The sequence below is a fragment of the Mixophyes fleayi genome, chromosome 4 (assembly GCF_038048845.1).
Source record: "Mixophyes fleayi isolate aMixFle1 chromosome 4, aMixFle1.hap1, whole genome shotgun sequence".
In the NCBI taxonomy this organism is placed as follows: domain Eukaryota; kingdom Metazoa; phylum Chordata; class Amphibia; order Anura; family Limnodynastidae; genus Mixophyes; species Mixophyes fleayi.
Genome location: NC_134405.1, coordinates 345,451,739 through 345,472,666, shown reverse-complemented (window position 1 = coordinate 345,472,666; position 20,928 = coordinate 345,451,739). Strand labels below are relative to the sequence as shown.

At 42.9% G+C, this 20,928-nt stretch overlaps 1 protein-coding gene across 4 annotated transcripts in view; it reads left to right on the top strand.

Moving 5' to 3' along the window:
• PIK3C2G (phosphatidylinositol-4-phosphate 3-kinase catalytic subunit type 2 gamma) overlaps positions 1-20,928 on the top strand; it is a 122,244-nt gene that overhangs the window by 93,521 nt on the left and 7,795 nt on the right. For all 4 annotated transcript variants that reach the window (XR_012691473.1, XM_075210831.1, XM_075210830.1 and 1 more), the window contains exons 25-27: positions 4,099-4,255; positions 5,120-5,229; positions 5,733-5,904. Coding sequence is in view for 3 of the 4 variants with exons in the window: in XM_075210831.1 (XP_075066932.1) it covers positions 4,099-4,255; positions 5,120-5,229; positions 5,733-5,904 (439 nt within the window). In the remaining variant the exon portion in view is untranslated. The remainder of the gene's footprint in view (positions 1-4,098; positions 4,256-5,119; positions 5,230-5,732; positions 5,905-20,928) is intronic.

The window sequence follows — 20,928 nt, the reverse complement described above, 5'->3', positions numbered from 1 at the left end:
AGAGAACCGTCTCATGATTTGGTCCACACAGAACACGATGGACCTGATGCTGAGTTACTAGCAAAGAAATGAGTAAGTTTGGACAAATCATGTTACAATACAAGGGGTGCAAATTAGTTTATTATTTTGCACATAAGATAAATACTGGCTGTTTTTTCATGTAATACACAAATACTTGATAGCTTTATTTTTACACAGAAATTTAAAGTTCACCTAGGACATGTCCTACCCCAACTATACATCTGTCCTCACGTTTTACATTTACCTCCCCCTCCAATGCAACATGGTTTTGCCAAGTTGCATATTTGCTCCTTTTTTTTGCTCCTAACTCAGCATCAGGTCCAATGTGAGCAAACTGCTTTGAAAATCCTGCAGACTTTGGAATGATTGGCAGCTCTTCAGCCGAGCGTCAGTAAAAACCGCCGGTTAGAGAAATACAAGACACTGTCGCATGCAGGATTTCCTGACATTTGGGGCTGATCTCAGACATGCCGGCTTTGGAATACATGAGTTCCTTCACTACTAGCCGTCACATTCAGGCAACATGTAATTTGTGAAGGAAGCCTCCATTATAAGCACGTTGTTACCAGGATAGACATGTACAGCTGGGAGGCAGCCAGACATTACACACTGCGTATTTACCGGATGACGTTTCTGTGCTTCAGTCTACATGTACAACTGCGTAATGTGTGCGTACAGTGTACTGCATGCATGTTTCTATGCTGCAGGTTTTAGTTAGTGTGAAGTCTCTGAAATAATGACAACAATTGTATGTTTAGAGGGGGTAACAGGTCACTTAAATATTAAACTACGAAAATAGAAATATTGTGTAAAAGCTGAGACTGTAAAAGTCATCCAACAAGAAACGATACGGTAGAATCACATATTATACAGAGCCGGATGTCCAAGCTGGGGATGTACTGAGTCCTTGGTGGGCTGTACTAGGGCACAATTTGTATTTAGGGGTTATAGCTGACCGGTGTGTGTAATATACAGGGCTCTGTGTGCACTCACAGAAACCTCTGTGATAGTGACCATTCTATTATATAAAGAACTAAATCAGTCTAGGAAATCAGCGATGTAGCTCTCTGCGGCCGCAGTACTTCTTGGTATTAAGTGGATGACATATATGTATGGGCCATACATATTATGTGGGTTAGGGTTAGGAGTTAAGGATAGGCGTTAGGAGTTAGGGTTAACCCTAACTACTAACTTCTAACCCTAACCCCTAAAATAATACTTGCATTACATGAATGACAGCTGGGTCCGTCCATCGCCACTTTAAGAGGAATCAAGTTTTCACATAACGTCATTTTTCACAGTCGGCAACAGATCGGGTCGTTACATGAATTCATCTGGACCCTGATAAGTAGTCTTTTTTTCAGGTTGGGGTCGTACTTGTTCCGAATCCTCATGTTGTCTTAGTCCATGTCGGAGTAGTCAGCATCGCTAAACTGACTACCACCAGTCTGGGCACTTAATATGACTCTGTATATTAGTCTGGGTACTTGATATCACTCTGTATATTAGTCTGGGTACTTGATATTGCTCTGTGTATTAGTCTGGGTACTTGATATCACTCTGTATATTATTCTTGGCTGTTTACCCTCCTTGGTGCAATAATCAGGGTTACTATTATGTGCCACAGGTTTGTCTTGTAACGATACTTCTCTTAATATTTTTCTCTAGTAGCTGCATCATTTATACACAACCTAGACAGGAAACTGAAGCAGCCACAATAAAGGGGAATGGGCTGTTCAGTGCTGTTGAGTGTTTTTCCCATCTTGAGTAACATATGTTACTGTGTGATATGAATAATGTCAGTGATAGAAGCATTTTGCTGTGACCCATTTCTTCAGGGAGGTGGAATGGAGAGACCTGGTCAGATCGGAGATCCACAAACATCAATGTAGCTGTCACTCCTAATCAGCATCCAGAAGGAAATAGCCTATTAGTTGCTTAATTGAGAGACTTCATTTGCAATTTGTGTCAAGATGAGGACAGTGAACAAGAAAGGTGTTAATGACATTGGGGAGTAATTAGGCTCCTTTCCGAGTCCCATGTAGGTCAGAGGAGACTGAACTACACATTGGTCTCCGGAGCTGGTAACTACCTTTCATGTGTAGCACAGTTGGATACAATGTAATCTCTTTGGGTTTAACATCGTCTGTTGTGGAGACAATGGTAAAAAATATAATTTACACAAGGGTCAGAAAGGGTCAATATTGATATATTGTATATAACTTAGTCTACAGTGAAGGAACTGTCCAATGTCTTATATATTAAGTTCTTTTCCTTATTTATAGGATCGTATTGACATTAAACATTTAAATATATAAAAATATAATACAATCATAATTGTTTCATGTAATACTGAAATTTACAAGAACAAACCAACACTAAAGAAAACATTATTTTTTAATTCATTAGATTGTTTCATTTTTCAGCCTTTTACATAATTGAATTAGGAACTAAACTTGAATCATCCTGTATGACAGACACTGGCAGCTGTTCTGTGCCTCATGTCTGTGATGTCACAAGTTCCCAGAGAACTAATTTTTTTTTTTTTTTTTTTTTTTTTTAAAGGCTGGGAACATGCTTTTGTGATCCAAAACTGCACAAAAAAAGGTGCAAAACCATAAAAAGTGCACTAAGGGATGCGGAATGTGGCCCTCCTCTACAGAGGAAGGACCCTAGTCCCACCTTTTCCCTAAACCCACCTTTTCCTTAAAGCCTTCCAGTCTCATGCCTAAACTCCCACTGGTCGGCTACCTCTCTTTCTCATCCCTTCTTCCCTTCTCCCCCTTCCTCCCGTCTCTCCGTCTCATCCATGTGTCTGTCTGTCTTCCCCTCCCCTTAGATTGTTCGCTCCTTTGAGCAGGGCTCTCCTACCTCCTGTTTCCATCACTTTTAACTGCGCTCTCCAGCTACTCTGCTCACCGCCTCTCAGTCCCTCTGCCCTCTGTCTCCTCTCGCTTCTCTCCGCTCCCCTCAGTGACTCTCAACCTGTCATCCGTGCCCACCCTCTTGGGCCATAGTTACCTGCCTGTACTCACTTTTCCCCTCCCTCCCTCTCTTTCATGCTGTGCCTGAGCCCCCAGAGTTATAGTGCTTACTGTGACTTGTACTGTGCTGTTTCACCTTGTACTGTGCCATTGTTTGTCCTTGTACGGCGCTACGGATACTTTGTGGCGCCCTATAAATAAAAATTAATAATAAATAATAATAAAATAGTCCTCAACCCCCAGAAGGTAGGGCAGATGATGGTTTCAGGGGGGGCAGAACCTCAGGGCCACACAGCCCCTCCTAAATCTTTAGGGACAGAGCCCAAAAGGGCCTACCCGCATCCTAAAATCCATGAAAAAAAAAAAAACATAAACGTGAAGGTGACAAAACGTGGAGAAGAATAAATAGTGCAGAGTGGGGACGGCCCCGGCCCAATGGCTGGTTTGGTTGTAAAAATGTTCTCACCCAATCAAAAGGCCAAGGGCAAAGAATATGGGCGGTGCTTAAAAGAAAGTGGTCAAAAGTGCATGGGTGCCAACATAATCACGTGATATTTATTTCAAGGTTGACTGCCTGTGACTTATTGTCATCCCCGGGTCACCACTAAGGAGGCACGATTGTCCCAGGCTTTCAAAGCAGCCTCCTGGCCCCCCGGTCAGAGGACCAAGTGCAGCTCTGCCCCAACTACTTGATCTTAGCCAAAAGGCAGAGAAGTTCCCAGAGAACTGATAGGCTAAGTTTTGGTTTAGGCCACAAATGGCTACCCCCACTGAGTCATAGTGATGGGTACACATTAACACCATTGATTCCTAGTACAAACACTATTAAGTCCAGTTATTGGGGTGGTCAGGATTTCTAGAATGAATAATTTGTAACATAAAGAAATACACAAAATATTTATTATGCAAATGTAGGAAATGTCAATAAATTAGCTGAAACGTGAGTTTGTTTTTTAGTGTCCTCTTTTATATGGGTATTCTGGGTTTTGATATGCAGATAAGGAGTAGTTGAGAAAACTTTACTTTTATTCCCCACAATCCCTAACGGCTTTGTTCTCTGAAACTTCCAACTATTGTTATTTTTATTTTGCAGAGACCGAGCACCTTTTATTTTCACCAGTGAAATGGAATATTTTATTACTGAAGAAGGGAAAAGCCCTCACCGTGCTCAGGAGTTTGTAGATCTTTGCTGCTGTGCATACAACATTGTTCGGAAGCACAGCTACTTAATTATTAATCTCTTGGAACTGGTGAGTAACCTCTCATACAGGAATAAGTAAATATTGCTGTCTACTATCCCGTCGCTTGTGAGCTGATGTGTTGTATCCAGTCTGACTCTCTCCCAATCAGCTGGCCAGCTTTCACAATCCCCCTGTTGTCGGAAGTCCTGCTCACACACTCTAAGTCATTTATGAAATGTACCCAAAGTGCACTGCAAATTCTTTTGGTTTGTGAATGCATACCCTCCGCAACATTACCTAGACATGCAGAGGGTGGAAAAAGGTCTATAAGGTGTATTACCAGAAACACTCTGGTTCACGTGGAATACGATTTGCACAAAATTTTGCCGCAGCTACGCTCATGTCTAGACAGAGCCCTACATGTGGAGGCATTATTTCTAATGAGCCAAAGTATTGCAACTTTATAGTAAGTGTAGAATGGACTGTATACTTATATGTATAGATATAATAATGTATAGAATTTTCACCATGAGCAAAGTATCATCATTATCATTTATATAGCACCACTAATTCCGCAGCGCTGTACAGAGAACTCACTCACATCAGTCCCTGCCCCATTGGAGCTTACAGTCTAAACTCCCTAACACACACACACACACACACACACCCACAGACCAAGGTTAATTTGATAGCAGCCAATTCACCTACCAGTATGTTTTGGGAGGAAACCCACGCAGACACCGGGAGAACATACAAACTCCACAAAGATCAGGCCATGGTTGGAATCGAACTCATGACCCCAGGACTGTGAGGCACCGTACTGCCCCAGTATGCTGATTGGTGTCTTACACTGTTCTATATCTGTCATACATCAGAAACACAGATTGTACTTATTGTCAGTAATTCGTCCCGTCTCTTTATATCTCTTGACAGATGCTACAAGCCGGTCTCCCTGAGCTTTCCAGGGTTCAAGATCTGAAATATGTCCATGATAACCTCCGGCCATATGACTCCGATCTTAAAGCAACAAGTTACTTTACAAGGTAAAGTTACAGGAACTGCAGTGATCGGATATATACATATAAGTACGTCTTTCTTAGAATGAATTTAGAAATCTGCATTATTCTGTATTGTTATTTGGTTGCACAGTGAAAGCTGGAATCTACCTATATTGTATGGAACACCATGGAAGATTTCCCATTTCACACTTATCAGTTACTGATAACATTCAGTGTAATCTTATCTTGGTTAAATCTTAGAAACTCCAAGAAGTGGTTTAAAAGTGCTTTTGAATAATTATTCACAGTAAATACTATAAAATATAGATTATTTTATTTTTTAAAAAATAAGATATTTTTTAAATGCAACAGTGGTTCTGAAGTTTTTAAGTTAATGAAAGTAATTAAAAAGTTATTGAGATCAACCGAGAGTCGAAGCTCAGATTGTAAAACTGTTTTGCAGACATAAAGTTGAAGCTCTGAAACATACTCTTACGTCACGATTCGCTGATATACAATGTACTTTCATGTTTCTCTTGGTTAATCAGCAAGTTTACGGAAAGCTTACAGTGTGTAGCTGTGAAATTAAACTTCTTGATCCACGCTTTTGCAAACATGTCACCGATGGACGCAGCCAAAATCCCCCGACAGATGACCTCCTCCCTCCCTAAATTCATCAGGAAAACAAAGTTCAAGGGTTTCCAAATGTTGCAGAAAATGGTGAGTGCTGTTATTGTTACATCATCACTGGCACAGATTCGCTTCAGGCGTCGCAGGTCGTCGCTGAGTTCTCGCACTGTTCCTGCACCAGCCGCTCTGTGTGTCCTGTCTCTATTCTACATATCCCTTCATCTCCTCATTACAATGGGAATCTACAAGTCTCTTGGAGTTTCCATAAAAATGAGCTCAAGTGTCTGATTAGGGCGGCTTAGTCCCAGCAGTATTAGGCAGTTGATGGACAGACCTCTAGCACATGCGGACTGCTCAGTACAGTGTATGGACAGGAGACCCTGGGAGAGTGAGACGAGAAAGAGTCCTATAGAAAGGAGCCGCTGTAAACAACCCCATAGGGTATATTTACTAAACTGTTTCACAAAGTGGAGATATTGCCTATAGCAACCAATCAGATTCTAGTTATCATTTATTTAGCACACTCTACAAAATGACAGATAGACTCTGATTGGTTGCTATAGGCAACATCTCCACTTTTTCAAACCCGGAGTTTAGTAAATATACCCTCATGTGAGGTAATAAGAGAGGTGTTGGCGATAGCAGGATGCCTGTAATGGGGGGAGGGGGAGTATTCGTTTATTGCAGTAATATAACCAGTTTGTCAGCATTGGGGCCAGCTTGCCATAGGCGTTCTGTATTTTCTGACTCATCCAAGCTCCATTATTTATGTATTGAAAGATGATATTTTATACAAGCATTTTCCTCCGCTTTAAGTCTGACAGTTGTGTTGCTTTTTCCTCTCGCCTCGTATTGACTGTTTGTGCATTTCCCGGCACACTGTCATTATTTTCCATTTATTTTGGTTCTTACAAAACTTGGGCAGTATTTTTTCTACCCCTGCTAAGATAAATGCTATGTAAGATACCTCAGAAGAGGATCAATCTTGTTTCACAGTGTGACACATTGTTACAAGTCCTGTACTGTGAAAGTGGCCAATATGGATATGTATAATTGTCACATGTATCTCTGCACATGCAAACAACGTGTATCATATACCACAAATGATCATTTCTGACTGTGCAAAACTGTGGCCATCAGTGGAAATATCATGCAGATATGTTTGCACTTTTGCTCATATTTGTACAGGTCAGCGCATGGCTTAGCCCGGGAAAATGATGGTCCTAATAGGGGATCAAAGATCTCCTCCTTCTGATCAGAGGACCATGAGGGGGAATATACTCTGTACTGAATACAAGTGTACTGTGGGCAGAACCGTAACTTAGAATTCTAGTGCCCTGAGCGAGAAAGACAAATGCCGCCCCCCTAGCCCTCAATTTTAACCAAATTAACCTAAAATATTCCTAAATTGCGCCCCCTTCAGCGTTGCGCCCTGGGCGGTCGCCGCTGTCGCACAGCCCTAGTTACGGCCCTGACTGTGGGAATGGGTTCATGATATACTTACAGGAAGTGAATATTGTGCAGAATGAGGGACCTTCCCATATAAGCACCTGGCTGCACTAATCGGGCATTACCCAATACTTTCATAGAGTCGCCTTCTGACTTGCTGCTGGCAAACATTTTATGGTCTATTGCGCTATATGTATCACTGCGCAGCATGGCGGTTAATCATGAGCCAAGTTTTCCGAACTTTTCTGCTCTTAGCAGCAAAATTTCATGCATTTCACCTACATAATTTAAGTGTTCCGGACCTTCCACAACTGCTCAGCAACAATATTCCAGCTCCAAGCTATAAATTCTGCAGAATACAAATGCACAAAAACAGTTGCAAAATGCAATTATGTGGCAAAGCGACTGAACAGTTGTATGACCAGCAGTCTGGAGCGTCCGTGGTCTCAGCATATGTGCAGTAACGGCATACAGTACATGTTACATGAAAGGACCTGGACACGCTTCTGCCATTGACATTTCTGCAGAGAATTATTTATATCTCGAGATTTTACTTTCTCAGCACAAATAACAATTTATACATCACATGTAACTGAGGCAGAGATGAAAAGCTATTTAATTATTCACCAAGAGCAGTAAAACTGGTGAAACAGACGTTGTACTGTATAATTTACTGCTTGTCCTCTAATCTGCGAGTAAATGGGTGAAACATGAATTATGTGACTCAGAAGAGCGATCTGTGGCAGATTCCTGCACTGAATGTCACTAATAATTGCTCCGTTATATACAGTTGGACGCACTGCGCATTCCCGTACTGCGCACACGTCTATGTGCAGATTTGTCACATCTGCAGTGAGCTCCAGCAACGCTATCTAGTAGCTTCTGATTGGCTGTATCCATATTGACCCCTCACACACACAGTATTTACATCATTATTGTGGCTGCTATTTTTATGAAGTTGCGGCGTCACATTACTACATTGATGTTTTCATTTGGACGGCAGCAGGAGAAACGATTCCCATTGGAACTGGGGAAAACAACAGATGTTTGTATTTATTTTATATTTGTATTTTTGTATTTCATTATATTTTACATGGTGAATGTGACTTCTCCATTTATTAATAACACAGCAGTGGCATCGGTACGCTATGCTGGGGGTAATTATACACACTTGGCGCAGCTGCTGGTGACGTACCGTGGGACACATATAAATCCACCTTATCCTGCTTACATTCAGGTGTGTCCAGGTCTACCTGAGCCTCTATGTCTAACACACAACTGTGTATATTATATTATATTAAATATACTCTGTGCACGAGCCGTTTTTCTTCACTTATCCCTCTATAAATGTTTCTGCTATTTACTGAGCCCCGTGTCCTATGGTGTGGGCCAGTGGCTATGGGCTTACTGGGCAAGATACCACTGCTTGCCAAGGACTGGATCACAGACCGAGGAGAGCAGTTGGGTGGAGTTTGATACTGGACCAGATTGGGGTGGAGTTGAACAATACAGAGTAGTTGGACAGAGGGGAGGATTTGAGTGGAGTTGAATAGAGGGGCGGAGTAGGATAGAGGGAAGGAGTTGGACAGGGGGGGCAGAGTTGGGTGGAGTTTGATACTGGGCCAGATTGGGGTGAAGTTGGACAATAGCGAGTAGTTGGGCAGAGGGGAAGAGTTGAGTGGAGTTGAACAGAGTGAAGGAGTTGAGTGGAGTTGAACAGAGGGGCGGAGTAGGATAGAGGGAAGGAGTTGGACAGGGGGCAGAGTAGGGTAGTTTGATACTGGGCCAGACTGGGGTGGAGTTGGACAATAGCTAGTAGTTGGGCAGAGGGGAGGAGTTGAGTGGAGTTGAACAGAGGGGAGGAGTTGGACAGAGGGGCGGAGTTGGGCACAAGGATGTAGGTTGCATAGTTCTATAGTCCCATAATTGATGTTTGCCCTCTTGCATATTGCACCTCTGCAGATTTCTTCCCCTCCTGTACGCCGGTACCCACTTGTAATGCAGTCAGCTCCCAGGAGCACAGAGTAGGCATTAACTTGATACGTGCTAGGAAAACCTTCTGGGCCCAGCGGTGCTAAACCAATGCGTTTTATGGTGGGCAATGACTGAGCTCGGAGAAGACCATTATGTCTCTGTGATTCTTCCACACAATCCATTGGAACACAGTAGAGCAGAAAAGTTGCCTAATAAACTGCTTATGGTGGACCACATACAATACCATCTTTAACCTTTACCAGAGTTAACTTAACAAACTAAAATAACGACAGAGACTTGAATTGGCGTTTGAAAGGTCAGGAATTTATTAGAGGCGAACCTGCTGGGGAAAAATTGGTGGCCAACCTAAACAGACCAATCAGCATCCAGGCCACACCTACCAGTTATAATTTCCGTCCAAACTAAATTGGACCCGGCTAGGCGTAAAAATGCCAAACTCCCCCATTTGGCACATTAGCTTAGGCCCGCCCGCCTAAGCGGAGCCCATTAACCCCGACGGGCTATTCTAACTAATTGCCCAATCCCTTTAAGAGGAGAGTGCCTACTACGCCTTCAACGTAACAAAATGGCCGCTGATTGGGCTGCTTACCGCCACTTGTGAAAACAAGTACCAGTACCAATACTCCCAATAGGGGATGGGTGGGTGGGTGAATAAATCTATCCGGCAAGAGGAAGTCATATCCTTTTCCTATATGTTATAAGCCTTCTCTGGAAAACTAAACCCCTCCCCTTCCGGCTCTACTGATTGGATAACTCAGGTTTCTACCACCACCCAGATAAGTTAACTCCTGGTATGCCTGTACTTTTTCTTCTGCCTGCCCCCTCAGCGTTTATATCACCTCGGTCTCATTCGATCCCTCTGTTGTATTAGTTTCTTTTATTCAGAAAGTTTTATATTGTTATAATAATATTAATATAATAATATTGTTATAATAACTTGTATCTATTTAAACAAGTTTCCATTGGTGCAATTTCTTTTTAAAATGAATTGATGTTCTGAGCATGATGAGTATTGAGAAGAGGGATCACATGATCTCATATCTCCCAATAGTCCCTATCCACGAACCTTGAAAAGGGCAGAGATTATAGTGGGCAGGGTATCCTCAAATGTGGAGGTTGGATGGAAAATGGGTGTGTTTGTGTGGAGTGAAGGTGGGACTTTGTCTTTATATAAGTTAGGATTAGGGATGTGCACCGGCCACTTTTGGTGTCTCGTGTTTTGTGATTTGGATTCGGATTTGCTTGAGGTTTTGGGTTTGGATTTGTTTTGCAAAACACCTGACGAAAGGTTTTGGTTCGGATTTAAGGTTTTGGATTTGGATTTATTTTGAAAAAACATAAAAAGAGTTAAAATCAAGTTTTTTGGTTTATTTTCACTCCTACGCTATTATTAACCTCAATAACATTCAATAACAATCATTTCCACTAATTCCCAGTCTATTCTGCAGAATCAGTGAACTTTGTAATATTGCAGTACCAATGGACTTATACTGCAGGATTGTTTTTGGATATTTTTTTTTTTTAGAACTTTTTTTAAAATTTTTCGTGCTGTGCTGTGCTGGGCTGGGCCATTCTAAGGGCATTGTTATTTCCCCAGCACAGCACGAGATATAGCAGGACAGAGGACCACCTAACACAACCTCCCTCTACCCTGATCAATGCCCGAGTGAAGATGGCAATGGCTAGCGGGAAATTTATAGGATCCAAATATCGCGAGATTATGACTCAGAGCCTCGGTTTCAGTTTTGCAATTGGCGGGAATACCCGGATCTGTCTCGGATCCGGCTCGGATCGGCAACGTTCGGGTGGGCTCGGATTTCAGATATCCGAGCCCACTCATCTCTAGTTAGGATGTATGTGACATTGATCATCCAACCATAAAGAAGTGTCATGTGGGAGTGAGATCTATATATGAATGTAACTTGTTGCTTATTTGTAACTCTTACTGTAAAACTGTTACATTGAGATCATTAATGAGGTGTGAGTCACATCCCTCACCTGACCACACCCGCACTGGACCATACACAAGCCCATCCTTAATGTCACATCCATGGTCACCAACGTCTTCATGTTATGACCTCTTGTGTCAATCTGCTGACCCAGCCAACACATTGTCCTCTACGTAGGACTCAGAATCATAGTCACACATTTCCTCCCACACTTGTCTGTACTCCATTCAGGACAGGGAGTGTGTCTTGTCACAATGGGGGCGTGACATATCACAGTTGGGGTGTGGCTACACCCATGTGGGTGTGCTTAGCACTTTGGAAGTGCTGGACTGCCCCGTACTCTGCTCCCCTCCAAACATTAAATATCAGGACTGTCTCGCCTACATCAGGACAGTTGGGAGTTATGACCACACTACGATATTTTTGTCCACACATTCAAAACGTCTGTGATATCCATAATTATATATTTTTCTGGTTCATGTGTCTGTCCATGTATAATAACCTGGATAACAATACATAATATACCACTCTCTTACTTTCATAATGAATGCCTCATGGTCTCCCAATATGGCTGCCCATTGATGGACAACCAGGACGCTGTAGTCTCGTCCTTACTCCAGTAGTGACTGCGTTTGTTCATAGTCCAGGATGAGGGGTTAGTGTAAGAAATATCCATAGTTTACTGAGAGAGTTGCGGAGCCGATGTTTGTCGATCAATAATTTGTCAGTGAATGGAAAAAGATTTATACGGCTTTGTAAGGTCGTCTGTCCCTGGTTATGTGAGTCCGGCTCTAACGACTTATGTGTCGTCCGTATGAATAGATTAGTAAACTTAATGATGAAAACATTGAGATTAATGAAACCATCTAAAGCTAAATAATTGTATAAATTAAAGTAATAGCCGGAAAACTAATGCTAATTTCAGATGAATCAATCCCTACATTACAAGTTTCAGTAACCTTTCATTCCTATTAAAGTTGAGCAAAGTAGAACTTGGGGCCATTACTTACAAAGTGATTATTTAACTCTAGAAATAAGCAATAATGTCAGCTCTAGACATAGGCTAAGTTTGGAAGTATTTTATTATTGTGTTTTACGATATATTATATTATATATTAGCTGCAGCATGATAATTAGATTCTGAAATATATCCAAAAAAAAATGTAAAAGTTATTTAGATATTCAGGTGCTCAACTCAACACAAATTTCTAAAAAGTATTAATGTCAGAGTGAATGTAAATACCTCTTACTGTCTGGACAAGCAGGAGCTGCACTCGCTATATAAATACACAACTGAAGAAAATAATATTTAGACAGTGCAGATATAGTCCAAACACTGATTAATAGGAAAACCTGAAAAGTAATAAAACCAAAAAACTACAAACCTATTTCTGCCAGATAAAACAAGTGATTTAGTAGCATTGAACAAATAATAAAACACGTTAACAATAGAACACTGCAGCGTTTGATACATAAATGATTAACCAGCTAACTTAGATATAATATATGCGCAAACAGTCTCTGGGTTATCAGACAATGACAAGCAGTATGTAGACTGTAAAATCATATATAATAAAGATCTGCTTATTCCAATTATCTGGATCAATTACTGGGGGTTACCACGTAGTGGGATTCCCTAGGGACGCATTGTTCCTTGTGCCTTTCTGAGTCTAAATATTGCCTTTTATTATCTGATATATGGAGATTTTTGCGCATATATTATATCTAAGTTAGCTGGTTAATCATTTATCAAACACTGCAGTGTTCTATTGTTAATGTGTTTTTATTATCTGTTTAATGCTACTAAATCACTTGTTTTATCTGGTAGAAATAAGTTTGTAGTTTTTTTTAGATTTTATTACTTTTCAGGTTTTACTATTAATTAGTGTTTGGACTATTTTAGTGTCATCTTTTTATTTTCATCAGTTGATAATTAGATTGTGAAAGGCTCCTGTATTATTCCCCAACGCAGACAATTTCTAACTGGCCGGTAATAAATCATGGAAGCTCCTATTGTCACATTCCAGGATTTCATTCTTTGTGCCAGAGAGGGAAGAAGAGGAAAAGATGTGTAATTTATAAGATAAAATGACCATTGTAATTACAGATAACCGCTGTACACATGGAGCTGTCAGGCCGGGATAATAGATTGTACTTTGCTGTAACTTGGATTCCTACAGCTCCTGTGTATGGTTTTGGTTAGCTGGATCAGCGATGTTTACCACTATTACCTGTGTAACCCCTTGTGGTTATCTCCTGTACACTGACCTCTGTAACACTCTGGGGCCCATCACCCAGGTCTGCCTCAGTCTCTCACCTCAGGCTCAGTAAACAGCCATCTCTAAACATGCAGGATTTATATCAGCAACGTACATATAGTGAAGATACAGCAGGTGTAGTGAGGTACAGGTATCAGGTGTAGTGAGTTGCAGGTATCAGGTGTAGTGAGGTACAGGTATCAGGTGTAGTGAGGTACAGGTATCAGGTGTAGTGAGGTACAGGTATCAGGTGTAGTGAGGTGCAGGTATCAGGTGTAGTGAGGTACAGGTATCAGGTGTAGTGAAGTACAGGTATCAGGTGTAGTGAGGTACAGGTATCAGGCGTAGTGAGGTACAGGTATCAGGTGTAGTGAGGTGCAGGTATCAGGTGTAGTGAGGTACAGGTATCAGGCGTAGTGAGGTACAGGTATCAGGTGTAGTGAGGTGCAGGTAGCAGGTGTAGTGAGGTACAGGTATCAGGTGTAGTGAGGTACAGGTATCAGGTGTAGTGAGGTACAGGTATCAGGTGTAGTGAGGTGCAGGTATCAGGTGTAGTGAGGTGCAGGTATCAGGTGTAGTGAGGTGCAGGTATCAGGTGTAGTGAGGTGCAGGTATCAGGTGTAGTCAGGGCCATCTTTTCCATTGGGCATGATGGGCAGCTGCCCGGGGGCCCCACGGGCAAAGGGGCCCATAGGCACGGCTCTTAATGAGAATAAATGATCCTGCAAGAGAAAAAAAACCTGCAAAAAAACCTTCACGGGTCACTGAGCAAGTACATCCATCTATCTCTATCTCTATATATCTATATCTGTATCTGTATACATCTATATATCTATATCTATATCTAGGGGCCCCAGTGCACTGCTTTGCCCGGGGGCCCATAATGTTGTTAAGATGGCCCTGGGTGTAGTGAGGTGCAGGTATCAGGTGTAGTAAGGTACAGGTATCAGGTGTAGTGAGGTACAGGTATCAGTATGTACCAGGGCATCTTATTGGATGAGAATAAGTCAGGTAGATTTTTATTTACATCTTTCAACTCAACTCTCTAGCACAGTCTACTTAGTTAAATGGATGGTAGTGTCACTTGGCCTAAGAGCTGACATTCTCATGTAATGGGATTGTTACTCTTACTCTCTTACTTTTATGCTAATGCACAACTGCTTTCTCACCAGTGTTGTCAGGCGTTGTCTCCGCACTAGGTGCAGGAGACAGTCGCCTGTAACTTTCTGATCACTGGGCCCCTTTGCCTAGCAACGGGACGCTCCCTTATCTTTTCCTGCACACTGTGCATACGCTGTAGTCCATGCGTCCTGTTGCTAGGCAATGGGATGCTTTGCGCTCAGCTGTCAGCAGTTAGCGCAGAGACTCCTTCACCCAATCAGGGTGCTTCTTGCTACTTATATAAAACCCTGTGGCACCATTAGGGTGCCAGAGTATTGGTTCACTACCTTCCTTCAGCACATTCCTGTGGTTCCTGAATCCTGTATATCTCAGTACTGACTCGGCTTGGTTTCTCCTACTATTCTCCTATTCACGTTTTGGCACTTCATTGCTCGTTTGGCTTGACTCCTGGCTTGCCCTGACTATTCTCTGGATCCACCCTGTGTACCGTACTGCTCGCCTGGGTCTGACCCGGATTGTTCTATTACACCTGACTACTCCCATCATTAAGGCGGTGACTGTCTCGGGGAACACGATCTGCGTACCCCTTGCAGCAAAGCCCAAACTCCCTTGTGGGGGCCCTGGTGAACACTCCGCTCCTCCCTGTTCAGTTGCGCCAATACCGGCTATTAGCTTTCTCAGTGTCACAATCTGCCTCCTGCAGCTCTTGTTTGCCAAGACCTATGTTGGACTTTTTGGATATATATAGCCTGCAGTACCACTATGCCACCAAAGGGGCCACTGTGGTGCTTGAACTGTTTCCCTTCCTGCTGAACTAAGCTCGTTTTCTCAGGATGATTTACACCTGCCGCTACTCCTTAAATGACAGCCTGACCCAGCAGTCTGGGCCAGATCATCAGGTCACTCCACCTGATAGGAAGCACTCTCCTTTGACTCCTGTTCCTGGTTATTCTTTCCAGTGTACCTGACTTGTGATTTTGCTGTTCATTCCAGTGCCGCAGACACAGCTCATCATCTATCCAGTTCCTGAGTTATACACCTGTGTGGATCTCTGTGCTTCTTCTCTCTGCAGCTCATTGCTTTTCAGTGTAACCTGTTCGGCTTACTTCCACCTTTACCTGCTGTCTGTTCTCAAGTATTTCGGCATTACCCAGCTACTCGGTTCACCACCTATCCAGAGATATCCAAACCTGCAACCCGCAGGCTACTCTTCTCACCACATTTCCAGAGGTATCTGACCCTGCAATCTGCAGGCAACGTATCTCTCCTTCTCTTCCAGGGGTATCCACCCTGCAACCCGCTTACTACTGCTTCTCACCATCGCTTTGCAGTATTGCTTATTCCGCTGTTAAGATCTGTGGTTATATTATGACTTACCAATTATTGCATCCTGAACCTGTATTACCTGAGTCTCTAATCAAACCACTCCGTTCACCTACTTTCTCTCATTGGTCTTACCTTGGGAACCCTGACACTCAGCTAATTTGGTGATAGTATACTCTGGCCAAAGATGAGTGGTCAGGACAAACCCTCAGCATGAGACCTTCTGCTGAATTATAGACCAGAGGGTGGATCAGCAAGATACCAACCAGGCTCAGTTCCTACAGTGTCTCCATGGGGTTGTCTCTCATTTAGACACTCTCCAAGGGTCTCTTCCAGCAAACCAAGAATCCTTAGCGGTAACAGTATTTTCTGCTGCCGCTACTTTCACAGCTAGCACCCCAAGCTTCAGAAGTTTAAGTATTCCACCTCCAGAGAAATACGATGGCAACCCTAAGAGATGCCATGGGTTTCTTAACCAGTGTGCCATTTAGTTTTAACTTTGTCAATGAGAATTTCATTTCACCCCCGAGAGGACCAAGGTGGCATACGTTATTTCTCTCCTTTCTGGTCAAGCCATGACCTGGGCTTCCCCTTTCTGGGAAGGAGATGATCCCATGCTCCAGAATTCTTCAGTCTTCATTAAGAACTTTCACAAAATCTTTGATGAGCCAGACCAAGTTTCCTCAGCTGCCTCCGGCCTACTAGCCCTTCGTCAATGTTCAATTATGGCTGGACAATATGCTGTACATATTCGGACCTTAGCCTCTGGTAGCCACCTTCTGGCAGGGGCTTAATTACCGAATCAAAGATGACTTGGCCTCCCGTGAACTTCCATCCAGTCTGGACAAGCTAATCTCCCTGTGTACCAAGGTGGATATCCATCACAGGGAACGTAACCAAGAATGCGACTGGTCCCGTCGCTTTCTTCCTCACTTGGCACCTTAGTTCCAGTCACCAATAACCACCTCGGAGGTACTGAAGCAAATAGATCGTTCCCATCTTTCTCAAGAGGAACGTGACAGACGCATCAAGAGCCTTCTGTGCCTCTATTGCGGGGAACCAGGTCATCTTCTTTCCTCATGCACCAATAGAAACATACCAAGCGGGGAATACTCCATCCTAGGCGATGTTAGGGGGGTCATCTGAGGATCCAAGTCTCTTACCCCCTACACTCTGAGAGATTCCAAATTTCTTATGCCAGTTACTCTTTTCTCTCCGGATAGCCCTCGACCGTGTACAGCCTTCGTGGACTCTGGATCCGCTGGGAAATTCATCTTCGCTGAGTTGGCCTCTAAGCTCCATCTCTTCTTACATCCTTTGCTACTGCCTCTGGTCCTAACCACAATAGATGGTAATCATTTTGCCAACGGTTCCACCGACCACATTACCAGTCCCTTACAATTGTTGGTAGGAGTTCTCTACTCCAATGATACGTTTTCTAATTCTTCTACAGTCTGTTAATCCTGTTATTTTTTGCCACAGTTCGATTGGCATCAAACACAAGTTATCTCCTGGGGATCCAGCTGTAAGCAACATTGTTTGGCCTCAGTACAACCTTCTAAGATCTCGATTCATTGCCTGGCCTCCTCTTCTCAACTGATTCTTCCGGAAGCCTATGCCGATTTTCTAGATGTATTTAGAAAACTTGCTGCTGAATCCCTGCATTCACAACGACCCTGGGACTGCCCCATTGACCTTATACCCGGCAAGAGCATCCCTAGGGGCAGGGTGTTTCCTATATCTCTCTCATAAATTCACATGTCCGATTATGTCTTTGAAAATATTGAATGAGGATTTATCCGCAAATCTACCTTTCAGGCAGGAGCAGGGTTCTTTTTTGTTAAAAAGAAATATGGCACACTTAGACCACACAGGTTGAATACTATAACGGTCAGAAAGTGCTACCCACTTCCTCTCGTATCTGACTTCTTTGACCAGATACGTGGAGCCCAGATCTTCACTAAACTAGTTATGCCATTCGAGCTTTGCAATGCCCCAGCGGTTTTTCAAGAATTTATCAACAAAATCTTTAGAGACCTCCTGTACCAGTCTGTAGTCGTCTACCTTGACGACATCCTGATTTCTTCTCAAGACCTTGCATCACATAGGGAACATGTCAAGGTAGTTCTCTCTCGGCTCTGTGGCAACCATCTATATTGCAAATTGGAAAAGTGCTTATTTGAACAGACTCAATTACCTTTCCTTGGATACATAAAAGTGGACTTCATCCTCAATTGGCCTCAACCTTCAGGGCTCAAAGATTCATCAGTTACAACCGGCAGTTTATTAAAAAAAAATTCTTCTTTAATGGCACCCATTACTTCCCTTACCAGTAAAGGTGGTCAAGTTAAAAACTGGCCTCGGGATGCAATTCTAGCCTTTAAGGCTTTAAAAGAGGTTTTTTTGGCAGCTCCCATACTGAAACAGCCTAACCAGAACCTGATGATTTTTCTCGAAGTGGATGCTTCCTCTGTTGGCAAGGGAGCGGTTCTCTCTCAGAAAAGTTCTGTTGGCACTTTTACCCTATGTGCTTTTCTTTCCTGGAAGTTTTCTCCTTGTGAGGCCAACTATAATATCAGGGACAAAGACAATGTAGCCTAAGATGAATGGAGGTACTTGCTGGAGGGGGCTCCCCATCCTATTACTGTATCCATGGATCATAAGAATCTCACCTATCTGGAGTCAATCCAATCTTTAAATCCCCGGCAGGCCCATTGGTCACTTTTTTTTCCAGATTCCAGCTGATCTTAAACTTTCGTGTCGGATCCAAGAATTCCAGGGCTGACTTGCTGTCCAGATATTTTGATCCTTCAGATTCCTGTCCTTCAGATCCTAAAACTATTATCATCCCACTGAAGATACTGGCTCTGACTAAGTCTTCTGTCAAGACACCCCCGGTTGGCCGCTTTTTTTTTGGAAACTAATCTTCGTTCTAAACTGTTAGCCTGGGCTCATGATTCCAGATTCACTGGTCATGCCGGTGTCAAGAAAACCATTAATCTATTGTCCTGTAATTATTGGTGACCTTCTTTGACATCTGACATCTTTAAATATGTTGCAGCCTGTAGAGTATGTGCTCGTCACAAGACGCCTAGACGGCTTCCAGCTGGTCTTCTTCTTCTCCCTGTTCCAGATTCCTCTTGGACCAGCATTAGCATGGACTTCATCACTGACCTCCCCATTAGCCGTGGTTTCAATTGTATTTGGGTTGTGGTCGACTGTTTCTCCAAATGGGTAGACTTTTTTCTCTTTAAGAAGTTACCATCTGCTACTGAACTTGCCATTCTTAACAAAAACATCTATCGCATTCATGGTTGCCCCATGGAAATCATCTCCGATCGGGGGGTACAATTTATTTCTACGTTTTGGAGGTCTTTCTGCAATAATCTTGGAACCAAGTTAGTATTCACTTCGGGATACCATCCCCAGACCAATGGTCAAACTGAGCGGGTCAACCGGGATTTGGAGACTTTCCTCCATTGTTACTGCTCCAATCATCAAGCCTCCTGGAGTGATCATCTTCCCTGGGCAGAATTTTCACATAGTAACAACCAACATGACTTCACTGGAGTATCACTCTTCTTTATTATTTTTGGCCTGTATTACCCACCTTCTCTGAGGGTCCTACTGTTTCGGTACCTGCTGTTCATGGCATGCTCCATGATTTTTCCCAAATTTTGTCCCAAGTGCATACCATACCTCTAGAGTCTTCTGAGCAGCACAAACACTTTGTTGATCGACACCGTAGGCACCTTCCGGTCCTTCATGTAGGGCATAAGGTGTGGTCATCCACCCGTACCTTCAAACTCAAGGTACTATCGATGAAGTTTTCTCCTTGATATATTGGCCATTTCCGCATCTCCCACATTATTATTGTGGTTACCTACGGGCTTCGCTTACCACCCTCTCTCCATGTACACAATTCTTCCATGTCTCTACTAAAACCTTTGGTTCTTAATGATTTTTCCAAGAATCATCCTCTACCTTCTCCTATCCAGTCTGTTCTAGGTGATGTATACGAAGTGGAACGCATCTTGGGGTCACAAACTGTCTGTGGAAAAATCCAATTTCTTGTCGATATGGCCCTGAAGAGAGATCCTGGGTGGACAAGAAGGATCATCATGCTCCTCGCCTACTGTCCAACTTTTTGAAAGATCGGTCTGCCAAAATCTCTCAGTGTGAGCAGCCACACTCACTCCACTCAGCTCCTGTACAGGGCAGGTTAGCAGCAACTATTCCTGACTGTACAATCCGTCTAAATAATCCTGACTCTCCGCAGCATCAGCAGTTTCTCCCTGTGTTCCATAGTCCTCTCTCAGAATTTACATACACTTGTATCGGCAGTACATCATTAGCTGGGACTCAAGCTCACACTGTTTTAAACTTTTACCCCATTCATACTGCACCAAAATCCTGGGTTTTTGCCGGGGCAAGCTCAAACGACCCGGGTCTTGGTGCAGTATGAATGGTACAAGTCAAAAATCCCGGGTCTAAAAACCCGGGACTTCAACCCGGGATTTATCAAGGGGTAATTCCTGGGTCGGACCCGGGTTGCCTGCACTATGAATTGTGCAACCCGGGTTTTTCAACCCGGGTTGCACAGAAAACAAGCTGATTGGCTGTCTGCCTGTCTCTGGAGGATTTGGAATTAGGCATTTCTCATTCATTTTATGCTTGCCAAAAAGAGGCCATTAATTTTCCATCTAGAAGTCTAGTCTTTTGAGGTAATCATTGAAATATGCAATGCTTAGCTTTAAAAGCTCCTACAACCTTCCCTTAAATATATGTTTCCCAGTCTCTTTATGCCTTTCAGAAAGCCCTCCTAGACTAGTACGACTAAATATATAAGCCAATTGGAGGTATCCTTTATTCATTATTGTATTATTATATTGTGTATCACCATTTTTCAGCCAATGAAAACTGCTCTGGTGATGACTCCCACAAATTGCCAGGGCACAGACTTGTGCAGTATGAATGGGGTCAACCGGGGAAATTCCCAGGTCCGAGGTGCAGTATGA